Raw genomic sequence first — 12,124 nt, forward strand, 5'->3', positions numbered from 1 at the left:
TCCTTGTATATTCCAGGTGTATTTATTTATTTTTAATTAATTAATTTATTTATTTTACTTTACAATATTTTATTGGTATTGCCATACATTGACTTGAATCCACCCTGAGTGTGCATGTGTTCCCCATCCTGAACCCTTCTCCCACCTCCCTCCCCATCCCATCCCTCTGGGTCATCCCAGTGCACCAACCCTGAGCACCCTGTATCATGCATCAAACCTGGACTGGTAATTTGTTTCACATATGATATTTTACATGTTTCAATGCCATTCTCTGATAACATGGCTGTTCATTAGAAACTGGAACTTTAGCAAAAAAAAAAAAAAAAAAAAATACCTGGGCATTTGTACTTGTATTTTTCAAAAAAAAATTCCAAGATAATTCTGATATGCATATGAATTTTAAAAAGTGATTACAGGTTTTTCTATTAAATGATAGTTTTGGTGATACAGAATTCTGTAATTTTTCTGTTGACCAATCATAATACAGTGGTATTAAGTGAGTAATAGTTACATAATCACAATAGTAAAAAGATGTTTATCAGTTTTCACAATCTATAGCCAGATAAAAAATAAAAGATAATTACAATTTCAAGCCATAATGGGAACATGATTAACCTAACAATATAAAATAATTACATACAATTTTGGAATTGTGGAATTGTGTACCAGACACAGATAAAAGACCTCAGGAGCCAGGGAGAAAGACATATTCACATTTTATTTATGTTTGCTACTATTCATCTTATGATACAGGTTCAGATTTTCTCAGAAAATAAGATCAATTCCTATAGTAAAGTATTTCTCAACTTTTTCTTTATTATCTCCCCTCTAAGAAGAAATACTAGTTTTAATTTAGTTGATTGAATTAATTTAAATTCAATTTAATTTTTTCCTATTGAGACAAATTAAATACTAAAGAGAATAAGATTTTGTTTAGGATTGAGTTTTGGAGGGCCAGGAACCATTGTAATAGCCACGGGCCCTGGAGTGCACAGGCTCAGTAGTGGTGGCTCACCACTTAGGATCTTCCCAGACCAAACCCATGTCCCCTGCCTTGGCAGTGGTCCACTGAGCCACCAGGGAATGTAATCACTTTTATTAAAACCAGCACTATATGGTAACTGTGCAGAATAATTTGCTATTTGAAATTAATATCTTTCTTTTTCTAATAGATGAGAAGGGATCTGCAGCACTGGGACAGCGCTCTACAATTGGCAAAACGTTTAGCCCCAGACCAAATACCGTTTATATCAAAAGAATATGCTATTCAGCTTGAATTCACGTAAGTCCTCATCTTTATATGTTTCAGTCAGTAACTAATTATTGAATATCTTCAGTTCTAAACTCCTATTCATTTTAAGGCCATTGATTTAATAATTACATGGATTTAATAGTAGCTTCTTAGGTGGAAAAAAAACCATATTAATTATACATCCAAAAATGTTTTATTCTAACTAATGATGTCTTATCCATGTATCTATCCACTCCCTTTCAGCATCAAAATCTCAGTTTGGGTCTAAGCCTTTTCCATATTTAGAATTGTTTTGAATTGAGAAATATTGTTTTGAAACACATTTGGCCAACAACAGTTACACATAGTGTCAAGGTGACTCTGCTTTCCTTAATCTACGATCATGACCTTGACCACGTTGAACACTTTGAGGATTTGCAGTGTGAATTCAAGGCATGGTGAAAGATACCAGGCTTTGTTCCACAACTCTATTTGCTTCAACTTGTACTTCTGCTTTTTAAAATTGAATTGCACATGGATAAAAATTCATCAGTTCATGTTGCAAATCAAGCCAGAAGCTTTTCAAGGTGAAGGTGCAGTGCTTGAGTAATAAGCCCTGCTGATGCATGATGAATATGCTTCACAGATCTTGCCTACCTTTGAAAATGCCATAATCTCTTCTGAGAGATTTAGAAATTTCTAGTGTTCTTAATTGCTGCTGCTGCTGCTAAGTCGCTTCAGTCGTGTCCAACTCTGTGGGACCCCGTAGAGGGCAGGCCCCCAGGCTCCCCCATCCCTAGGATTCTCCAGGCAAGAACACTGGAGTGGGTTGCCATTTCCTTCTCCAATGCATGAAAGTGAAAAGTGAAAATGAAGTCGCTCAGTCATGTCCGACTTAGCAACCCCATGGACTGCAGCCCACAAGGGATTTTCCAGGCAAGAGTACTGGAGTGGGGTACCATTGCCTTCTCTGGTTCTTAATTGCTAGACAGTCTTGATTGTCAATAGTCTTAATTAATAGACTATACATTTTTACTTCAGTCCTGCCTAAAAGTGTAATTTTAGAGGGATTTCAAGATCCAATTTGAAACTCCCATTCAGCTGTGGTTAATGTCACTAATGCAGATACCTGCAGAGACAAGCAATGAATCATTTATTGACAAATATAAGTTTGCAAGTATATGTAGTTGCAATGACAACCACATCATAACTGGGTGATTTATTATAGGATATATTCCATTTTCAAAAATTATAAAATGGGAAAAACACTGCTTCTTGAACAAAGAAAATATGGTTCTAACATTAAAAATCATTTTTATGTAGTTCCATTTTATTTTCATATAGACTTTATAGTCATTGAGAATATTGACAGATAATAGTTGCAGAAATTACTCCACCAAAAAGTACTCTTTCATTTCTAACCAGGATACCTTATTTAAAAGTCCCCATTTTGCAAATAAAAGCTTTTTGGAGATTTTATTTCTTCTTAGTCAATCTTAATCTAAATTTATCACATTTCTGCCCCTTACAAAGTTAATCCAATATGTTGAAAAGAACAAATAGGAACCTTAGTGCATAACACAGGCGAGGAGGCCTCAGTGCCCTGGCCCTGCATCTGTGTCCTGAGAGTGACTGGGGCTGAGAGTAAAGAGAAGAGGGTCACTGCACTGGGAGATGACCCACCCTCCCCGGTCTAAGCACAGGCACTTGAGGAAGCTCTGGAACTATCCAGAAAACTTCCACTGTTCCTCCTTTCAGGAGAATCAGTCTTTGTAGCAAACCCTCAAAAGCTGTCTCATCATAGTCAGGTGAGCTGAGCCAGTTGAAAGTCTGATGTATTGATACTTTTTTAACCGTTTTTGGTCAACATGTGACTGTGAAGGCACCAGTTTCCATAGTTTTCACTGCTGTTTCTGTGCTGACTCCTGGGTCCTGATCTAGGTATGATCTAGGTATGCACCCCAACACCCAAATCAGGAGACTTACTCTTGTGATAATCCAGTACCCCAGTAGCTACCAGGTGCTGATTTTTAAAAAACATTAATTTATTTGGCTGCACCAGCTCTTGGTTGTGGCACGTGACCTCTCAGTTATGGCATGTGGGATCTAGTTTCCTGACCAGGGAGGGGTTGAAGCCAGGACCCCTGCATTGAGAGTGTGATGTCTTAGCCCCTGGACCACCAGAGGAGTCCCACCAGCTGCTGATTTTGATTCTAAGGCCCTGGGCCTCTGCTCAGTTCCAAGAGTCTGTTTCATTCTACAGCCAACACATTGATTAGATCAAAGAAGGACCCATCTGACATCTGTGGGAAGGATTCGCTCTCCAGTCTGACATTAGAATCATGAGCTAGAGCCACATGAGAGTTCCAAAATAAAATAATTAAATAAAGTACATGAACTAAAATACCATAAAAATAAAGTAAGAGTTCCCAAGTCTCAGTTTAGCATCTCTTAATAGGAGGAACCATCAGGAGACATCTCTATCTGTGTTGATGTAATTGGGTCCAAATATTGGAAATTCCTGGGCTTCCTGGGTAGTTCAGCTGGTAAAGAATCCACCTGCAATGCAGGAGACCCCAGTTTGATTCCTGGATCAGGAATATCTCCTGGAGGAGGGATAGGCTACCCGCTTCAGTATTTGGGGCTTCCCTGGTGGCTCAGATGGTTAAGAATCCGCCTGCAGTGTGGGAGACCTGGGTTCAGTCACTGGGTTGGGAAGATCCCCTGGAGGAGGACATGGCAACCCACTCCAGTATTCTTGCCTGGAAAATCCCCATGGACAGAGGGGCCTGGAGGGCTACAGTCCATAGAGTTGCAAAGAGTCAGACACGACTAAGCGTAGCACGGCAACGTTAGAAATTCCCACGTAGGAACACTGCTGACTGTGAAGCTCTGGGCTGTCCAACAAATTCCTTGTAACCAACAGATGAGGAAATTGAGTGAAGCTGAGGGAGGTTGACTGGTCTAAGCTGATTTTTCAGAGCTGATTAATTTATTCTGGAGGAGATAGTTTCTTAAAGTACAATGGATCTCCAGATGGATACTAAGCAATCACTGATCCATCCTGTTCCAAGCAGTAAGAATGAATTGAGGTAATAAATATGACTTCTAGATATGCAGATCCATATTAGCATCCATCATGGGAAGGGGGAGTGGTATCATTTATATTCCCTGCTGTCTCAGTGGTAAAGAATCTGCCTGCCAATGCAGGAGACAGGAGACAAGAGTTCGATCCCTGGGTCAGGAAGATCCTCTGGAGAAGAGAATGGCAACCCACTTCAGTATTCCTGCCTGGGATATCCCATATTTCCTGCCTGGGAAATAGCCAGACAGAGGAGCCTGGCAGGCTACAGTCCATGGGGCTGCAGAGTCCGACAGGTCTTAGTGACTAAACAAACAACATGATACTTTTTATCAGAATAAGAATCAGGGCCCTTAATACTGTCATCCCCAGTATTTTCCTTAATTTCTACAGGTTCTCTCAATACATATTGCACTTATAAATACTGGGTATTCGGGGGGGGAGGGAAGCATTGCTTTTCATGGTCTCATGATTGTCTTTAGAACCCTAAAGGAAAGGAGGAAAGGAAAGTTTGTCGAACAGTCGTGTCAACTCTTTGTGACCCCATGGACTGTAGCCCACCAGATCCTCTGTCCATGAATTTTTCCAGGCAAGAGTACTGGAGTGGGTTGCCATTCCCTTCTCCAGGGGATCTTCCCTACCCAGGGATCAAACCCGGGTCTCCTGTATTGCAGGCAGATTCTTTACCAACTGAGTTACTAGGGAAGTCCCTTAGAACCCCAAAGGAGATAATTAATCAAAAGTGACCCCAAAATTTTAATGTAGCTCCCCAAAATGCCTAGCATACTACAAAGTTAGTACATTACACTCTTAGCATAATGTAGCTTAATACTTATTTTTCAAGTAGCAAAATACTGGCCTGCACTTCAAAGAACGCATGCATAAACATTGTGTATCACGCCTTTCATGTGCTTAAGCAACTCAGTGACAGAGTATCTTTTAAATCTTGTATATGTAAACAAGATGCTTAAATGTGTATTAAAATTCACTCTCTTTTTTTTTCAGAGGTGATTATGCAAATGCTTTGGCTCATTATGAGAAAGGAATAACAGGTGATAATAAGGTAACCTTGAATGAAGATATGCATAGTTATCTTAGAGTTTGTTGTTAGTTTCCTGTAAGAAATAATCTTATTTGCATTCTATTTGTTTAGTATGAAGCAGGTGAGCCTTTTTTTTTCAGTTTATTAACAACTTTGCAAGGACATAGTTAAATCATTTTAAAACACTTTGAACTCTTAAAAACTGACATTGACAATATTTTTATCTGTCGGAAAAAGCATTGTTTTCCATTGGACCCTAAATATGAGCTTTTTTTTGAGGTTGGGAGTAAAATTTGTATCCCTTTCCACTTACAGGCTAGCTATGATTTTCATAAAGCTTTTCGTTTCACTCTTAAAATGTTTCAGCAACTGCTTTAAAAGTGAATTCCCAGTCCATAAAGGTTTTTCTGCCATTTTATTACTCATGCTGTATCTTTTATGATTAACCTGGTAAGCATATACTTTACCCACCATTCCAGTCCATTCTCTTGTCCCAGACCATCCCAGAATTTAACTCAAGAAGCTAAATTTTGTGATAAAAATTTGAGCGACTTCACTTTCACTTTTCACTTTCATGCATTGGAGAAGGAAATGGCAACCCACTCCAGTGTTCTTGCTTGGAGAATCCCAGGGACGGGGAGCCTGGTGGGCTGCCGTCTTTGGGGTCGCACAGAGTTGGACACGACTGAAGGGACTTAGCAGCAGTAGCAGTAGCAGGTGATGTCAAGATTGAAAACCTTTTCATTTTCTGTTTTATATCTAGCCTTTTATTACAAAAGTGATAACAATGTCATTATAGTCAATTTGAAAAATCACCGAAGTCTGTTAACCTTACAAAGTGAGAGTTCAACATTCTCTCCTCCAAATATACTCCTTAATGATGATGACTACTGGTCATGATCTTATATATTTCCATCCAGAATCTCTTCTAAGCATATAGATATGTATACAATAGGGATTTTTACTAAAAATGAAATCATTCACTTCCATTCTCTCAGCAAAGATCAACTGAGAATCTGTTCTGTGAAAGAAAAACAGCATTTTGCCTCATGGTCTTTCCAAGTCAATACATATGAACGTTTTAATTTTTTAAGAGCTTCTAAACTGTCATTGCTTGGATGTACCATGGTTTTTGTCATCCACTCCCTTGTTGAATTCAAATAACTATAATTATAGTTAAGATAGTATTTCTTACTTAGTATTTCTGCAGGCTGTATTCTCACAAGTGGGATTTCTACGTCATAAAATGTGTGCTTTCAAATCTTTAGACTGCTAGATTGCTCTCCAAAAGAACTTATGGTAATTCATCCAGCTGTGTATGAAAGTGTTCATTTCCCCCATATTCTCTATACTACCAATCTCTACCAATTTTATCAGCATAAAAAAAAAAAAAGGGTATTTAATTTTATTTTTTGTGTGTTTGATTATTAGTGAAGCCAAGCGTGTTTTATTTATTTATTGGCCAATTGTATGTTTTTAAAATTAATATGAATTGCCTAATTATATCCTTTGCTCGTTTATCTCAGAGTTTTGACAATTTCTTTGTTTGGCTGCATCTATTTTCATTCATTCTTAACTGTGTTATTAAATACAGTCACCACTAGCCACATGGGGCCATTTAAGTTATTTAAAATTAAATAAAATGTAAAACTCAGATCCTCTGTCACAAATAAGTAAAGGTTTTATGTTTCATCATGCCTAGAAGAGAAATCTTTAATTTGATAAATGTTTTTTCTCTTAATTTTATTCGTAGCATAGCTATGTACCCAGTGTATTTCCTCTCACATAAAATTCTATACCAGGAAGACATACAAAGATGTGCAAGGTATTACGACAATGGTGCAGTAAAAATGTGGCCTTGAGCAGAAAAGATCTAGACTTCTGAAGAAAAGAATATGACTTTGTAACAGATGATTTAAAAAAAAAAAAAAAGATTCCGTATTATTTCAGAATCTTGAGATTTGCCAGCAAAGACTATTGAAAGTAAACCATAACATTTAGGCTCATTTTAGATTTAAATTGTTTGGCTAAAATACATCCTTTTTACAAGTGAACTTACTTAAAAGACAGAAAGAGACTCACAGAGAATGGACTTATGGTTGCCAGGGGAAAGACTGGGGGGACAGGATAGTTAGGGAGTTTGGGACAGACATGTACGCACTGCTATACTTAAAATGGATAACCAGCAGGAATCTCCTGTGTAGCACGTGGAACTCTGCCCAGTGTTATGTGGCAGCCTGGATGGGAGGGGGATTTGGGGGAGAATGGATACACGTATATGTGTGGCTGAGTCTCTTTGCTGTTCACCTGAAACTGTCACAACACTGTTACTCAGCTATATCCCGATACAAATAAAAAGCTTTTAAGAAATACAGAAAAATAAAATACATCATTTTAAGCTAGGGTGTGATTTGTTAGTTATTTGCCTTCTAATTTCAGGAACACGATGAGGTGTGCCTGGCTGGAGTGGCCCAGATGTCCATAAGAATGGGAGACATCCGCCGCGGGGTTAACCAAGCCCTCAAGCACCCCAGCAGGGTCCTTAAAAGAGACTGTGGAGCCATCCTGGAGAATATGAAGGTAGAGTTTCCCGGGAATACATATTTATGAAGTCTCATACACAATTAAACTAGTATTTTGATAATCTCATACTATTTTAGCAATTTTCAGAAGCAGCTCAACTGTATGAGAAAGGTCTCTACTATGACAAAGCAGCATCTGTGTACATCCGCTGTAAGAACTGGTAAGAATCTGCTGCAAAGTGTGTTCTGAGCAGCTGTGGAAATGAACGTGTGTAGATGCCCTCCCCTCTGGTTTTCTTGCTCGTCCTTCCAACTGTGCAGCTATTGCCTCTGTCTGGGCCTTCCCTCCATCACCTGTTTTTCTTTATAGATAGATTAGTTCATCTTAATAGTTCTGTATCCAAAGAACAGCACATTTTCTTGGTTTAATATGAGGAAATAACCGATCAGATAAATTACTAGAATAAAAAAGCCCTATTATCCACAGAGTCAATGAACTGGCCTTCATTTTCCCACAGAGGATGGGCTGGCTGGGTCGGGGGCCCGAGAAAAAGCAATTAAATCTTTTAACTGTAGAGGCCAAGATTTTTTTAAGATGATGATAACTGTTTCTTGAATCCTAAAAATTAACACCTGATTGTAGGAAGCTACTTTTGGAGCAAATGTAGCGCTGACATTATTCTCAACCTACGTTTCTAGGGCAAAAGTTGGTGAGCTTCTGCCTCATGTTTCTTCTCCAAAGATTCACTTGCAGTATGCCAAAGCTAAAGAAGCAGATGGAAGGTTTGTACAATGTCTCAAGTTTACACAAATCTAAAAGGATGTTTTATAAAGTAATTGTTGATATCGGCAACCTTCTAAGAAAGGCAAAAACAGAAAACATCTTTACCCTCACCTGGCTTGAAGTGCCAGGCTATTAAGTTTTCCCCATACTTTATATAGTTCATCCAGTCCTTTATGTATTTATATGTGGACTACAATCTCATTTTTATTTGAAGGTTAAATACTAGAAGTTGAAACTTTGATATAATTATGGCATGAAAATGAAATTAGGCAATAGTCATTTTATTAAGGAAGATAACTTACAAAGGCAAAGAAAAGTGAAGAAATGGGAATTTCATGGCTGCTCTGTTTAAGCTGAAAAACAGTATAACAGTATAACAATGGATTGTTGGTACTTTAAATAGACAAAGATTTTCTGGAACTTAATATAAGAAACTCAAATCCACTGGGAGGAAATGGGCTAAGACAAGGAGTGCCAGAGGAGGAAATACAGTTATGAAATTATATTTTATACAGATACGAAAAAGTTCCATCTCACTAATAGTAATTAAATTAAAGCAACAGCATATCATTTTAACTCATATTGGGAAAAGATGTATTTTAAACTAATAACCATATTGTCAGAAAGCACTTGTTATGCATGACTAATAGGACTGTAAATTTCTAAAGTCTTTAGAAGGTTATTTAGCAATATGTATTAAGAGATTTTTAAAGGTTACTTCCTTCTACTTTTAGAAAAGTAACCTTAAGAAAGAGATACACACTAAATGTCTTGTTAAAATGGAAAGAGCTAGAGAGCTCATGGAGACTGAACAAAAGTCTTGAGCTCCATCTAGAGGTCAATACACAATGATTTTATAGATTACTGTTAAATTGTATCTGTAATTGTGAAAAATTGCTGATTTTCTGTTTGCTAAAATAAGCCTGTATTACTGTTATAATCTTTCCTCTTTAACAAAACAGTAAAATATAAAAAATTGTATATATATGATTCAGATGAGAAAACACAGTTCATTATTGGTATTTTACTGTTAGTTTATCAAACCTGTAAAAACAGCATATTTTAGTGAAAAGGTTCATGGTATTCTTTCTGATAAAAAAACAAAGAAGAGCAAGAAAAGTGAGCAATCACCATCAATTAAAAAAACAAACAAACAGTATCCCAAGCATTAATTGACATTTTTCTCCCAAATGTGACAAGGTTGAGAAAGTTTGTTTGAACTAAGTATCTCTTATAGATACAAAGAAGCTGTTGTGGCTTATGAGAATGCAAAACAGTGGAACAGTGTGATCCGCATCTACCTGGACCACCTCAACAATCCAGAAAAGGCTGTCAGCATCGTCAGAGAGACCCAGTCCCTGGAAGGAGCCAAGTTGGTAGCCAGGTAATGTAATGCGTTATTTTTGGACTTCCAAAAACTAGCCTTTAAAGAAAACCCCCACTTCCCCTTGTCAAAAAAATCATTTCAAATGGAATATTTATTCTTTCTTTTCAAAATTATATCTTCTAAGTGTTTAAATTAAAAGGCTGTTTGTTAGGGTCAACATACGCGAGTATGTTTACCAAATGTAAACATATGGTGTAGAACTACAGTTTACCCAGTATGTTTTTACTTTGGAATGGTTTCTCGGGCTTGAAAAAGATTTTATTTTGTGAATGACAGACTTCTTTTAAATGAGTCAAGCTAATTAAAGTACTCTTTGCTTTAGATTTTTTCTACAGCTCGGTGACTACGGGTCTGCCATCCAGTTTCTTGTTATATCCAAGTGCAATAATGAAGCTTTCACACTGGCTCAGCAACACAACAAAATGGAAATCTATGCAGACATTATTGGTAAATATCATTGTTTTCCCCAATTTCTCTTAAAGATTTTATCTGGTCTAATAATCAGACTGGCTACATCCGCACGCATGTGCACACACACCATTTGTACACAGGCACACACACCATTCCATTTGTACACAGACACATACAACTATATGTTACTTGTCAGGTTTCAAGATCCCTACTGTCACCTTCAAGGTGAGATGGAATCGTAAGACCACTTTGAAAAATTAAGGTGTTTCAGGTGACTTCCATGGAAGGCCAGATTTCCCAAATTCTCCTACCGATCACCCAGTGGTAAAGGAAGGTTCCAAAACGAAAGTAATAGGAAATGCAGAGTGACTTTTGAAAAAGTAATTGTGTTCATCAAATTTAAAAATTGAGTTGTAAATTAAGCATATAGGATGTGGTTTTTAAAGATTTTGAAAGTCCGAAAGAAAATTTTATATTCTGAGAATACCGGCTTACAGGTTATCTTCCCCTGTTTGTAATTATTCTTAGAACTTACTGAAATAACTTTCAGATTTTTCACTTCATGGGCCATATTTAACATTATTTGTGGTGTGATTTTTCTCTTTTTTTTTTTACTGTGGTAAAATATACAAAACATAAACTTACCATTTTAATAGTTTTTAAGTGCACAGTTTGGTTGCATGAAGTACATTCACATTGTTGTACAACCATCACCACATCTGTCTCCAGAACTTTTTCACCATCCTAAACTCTACCCATTAAACAATGGCTCCCATTCCCTCACCTCCCAGCCTCGTAACACTGTCCTATTCTCAGTCTCTATGAATTTGACTATTCATGGGACCTTATATAAGTGGAATTATAATATTTGTCCTTTTATGTTATTTCATGTTTTAAAATTCAGAAAATGACCATGAGAAATGATGGTGGGATTCATAAGAAAAATTTTTTTCAGTCTTTAAGGGAAATGATAGGTAAAAGCATCTTGTAATATCTTCAGAAGTCATTCAGATAATTGGAAATATAAAGAGTTAAAAAAAGAAAGTACAGATAAAAGTCACATTATGATTATAAATGTTTAACATGGCTGATGACATTTCTGTCCTAACATTACAAGTCATCATTGCACTAAAGCATTTAAGTTTTTCTAATTTCATAAGGATGTGGCTTATCCGATACACACACACAAATACACACTCTAATCCCCAAACATAACACACACTTTCCTTCATCTTTCTTTACTCTCTTCTTTTATAAACTCTAAATCTGGCTTGGTCTGGAGACAAGGGCTGTTCATACTCTGGTGCCCTACTGGGCCTCCAACTCCCGTGAGTAAATGTGAAATGAATGTAAACAATGAATTGGAACTCCAGCAGCTTTGGGGTCTTCTGTGCTTAATATGTTTAAGCCTCAAACTGAAAGAACAACAGTAAAAAAGGAAAAACAGTAATTATCTTTAATAGCATCTATTATCCACTTGAGTATCATCTTCCCTGTCTGACAAATACACACAGACTATTGTTTAGACCAGGCATTGGAGAAACCGAGAAAGGAGATGGATTGCATGTGCATTATGGTTAACTTGGCTCCCAATTGTTTTGAAACCCTAGGGAAATCCTGGATTGTTCCTGTTGTTTTAGGAAGTGAGATTGAAACTTTTAAAGA

General features: G+C 37.1%; 1 protein-coding gene across 2 annotated transcripts in view; it reads left to right on the forward strand.

The window, feature by feature from the left end:
• WDR19 (WD repeat domain 19) overlaps nt 1-12,124 on the forward strand; it is a 78,448-nt gene that overhangs the window by 39,459 nt on the left and 26,865 nt on the right. For both annotated transcript variants that reach the window (XM_005897346.3, XM_070372272.1), the window contains 7 exons: nt 1,173-1,282; nt 5,319-5,376; nt 7,795-7,935; nt 8,016-8,098; nt 8,577-8,660; nt 9,899-10,045; nt 10,371-10,495. In XM_005897346.3, coding sequence (XP_005897408.2) covers nt 1,173-1,282; nt 5,319-5,376; nt 7,795-7,935; nt 8,016-8,098; nt 8,577-8,660; nt 9,899-10,045; nt 10,371-10,495 — 748 coding nt within the window. The remainder of the gene's footprint in view (nt 1-1,172; nt 1,283-5,318; nt 5,377-7,794; nt 7,936-8,015; nt 8,099-8,576; nt 8,661-9,898; nt 10,046-10,370; nt 10,496-12,124) is intronic.

The sequence above is a fragment of the Bos mutus genome, chromosome 6 (genome assembly GCF_027580195.1).
Source record: "Bos mutus isolate GX-2022 chromosome 6, NWIPB_WYAK_1.1, whole genome shotgun sequence".
Classification (NCBI taxonomy): domain Eukaryota; kingdom Metazoa; phylum Chordata; class Mammalia; order Artiodactyla; family Bovidae; genus Bos; species Bos mutus.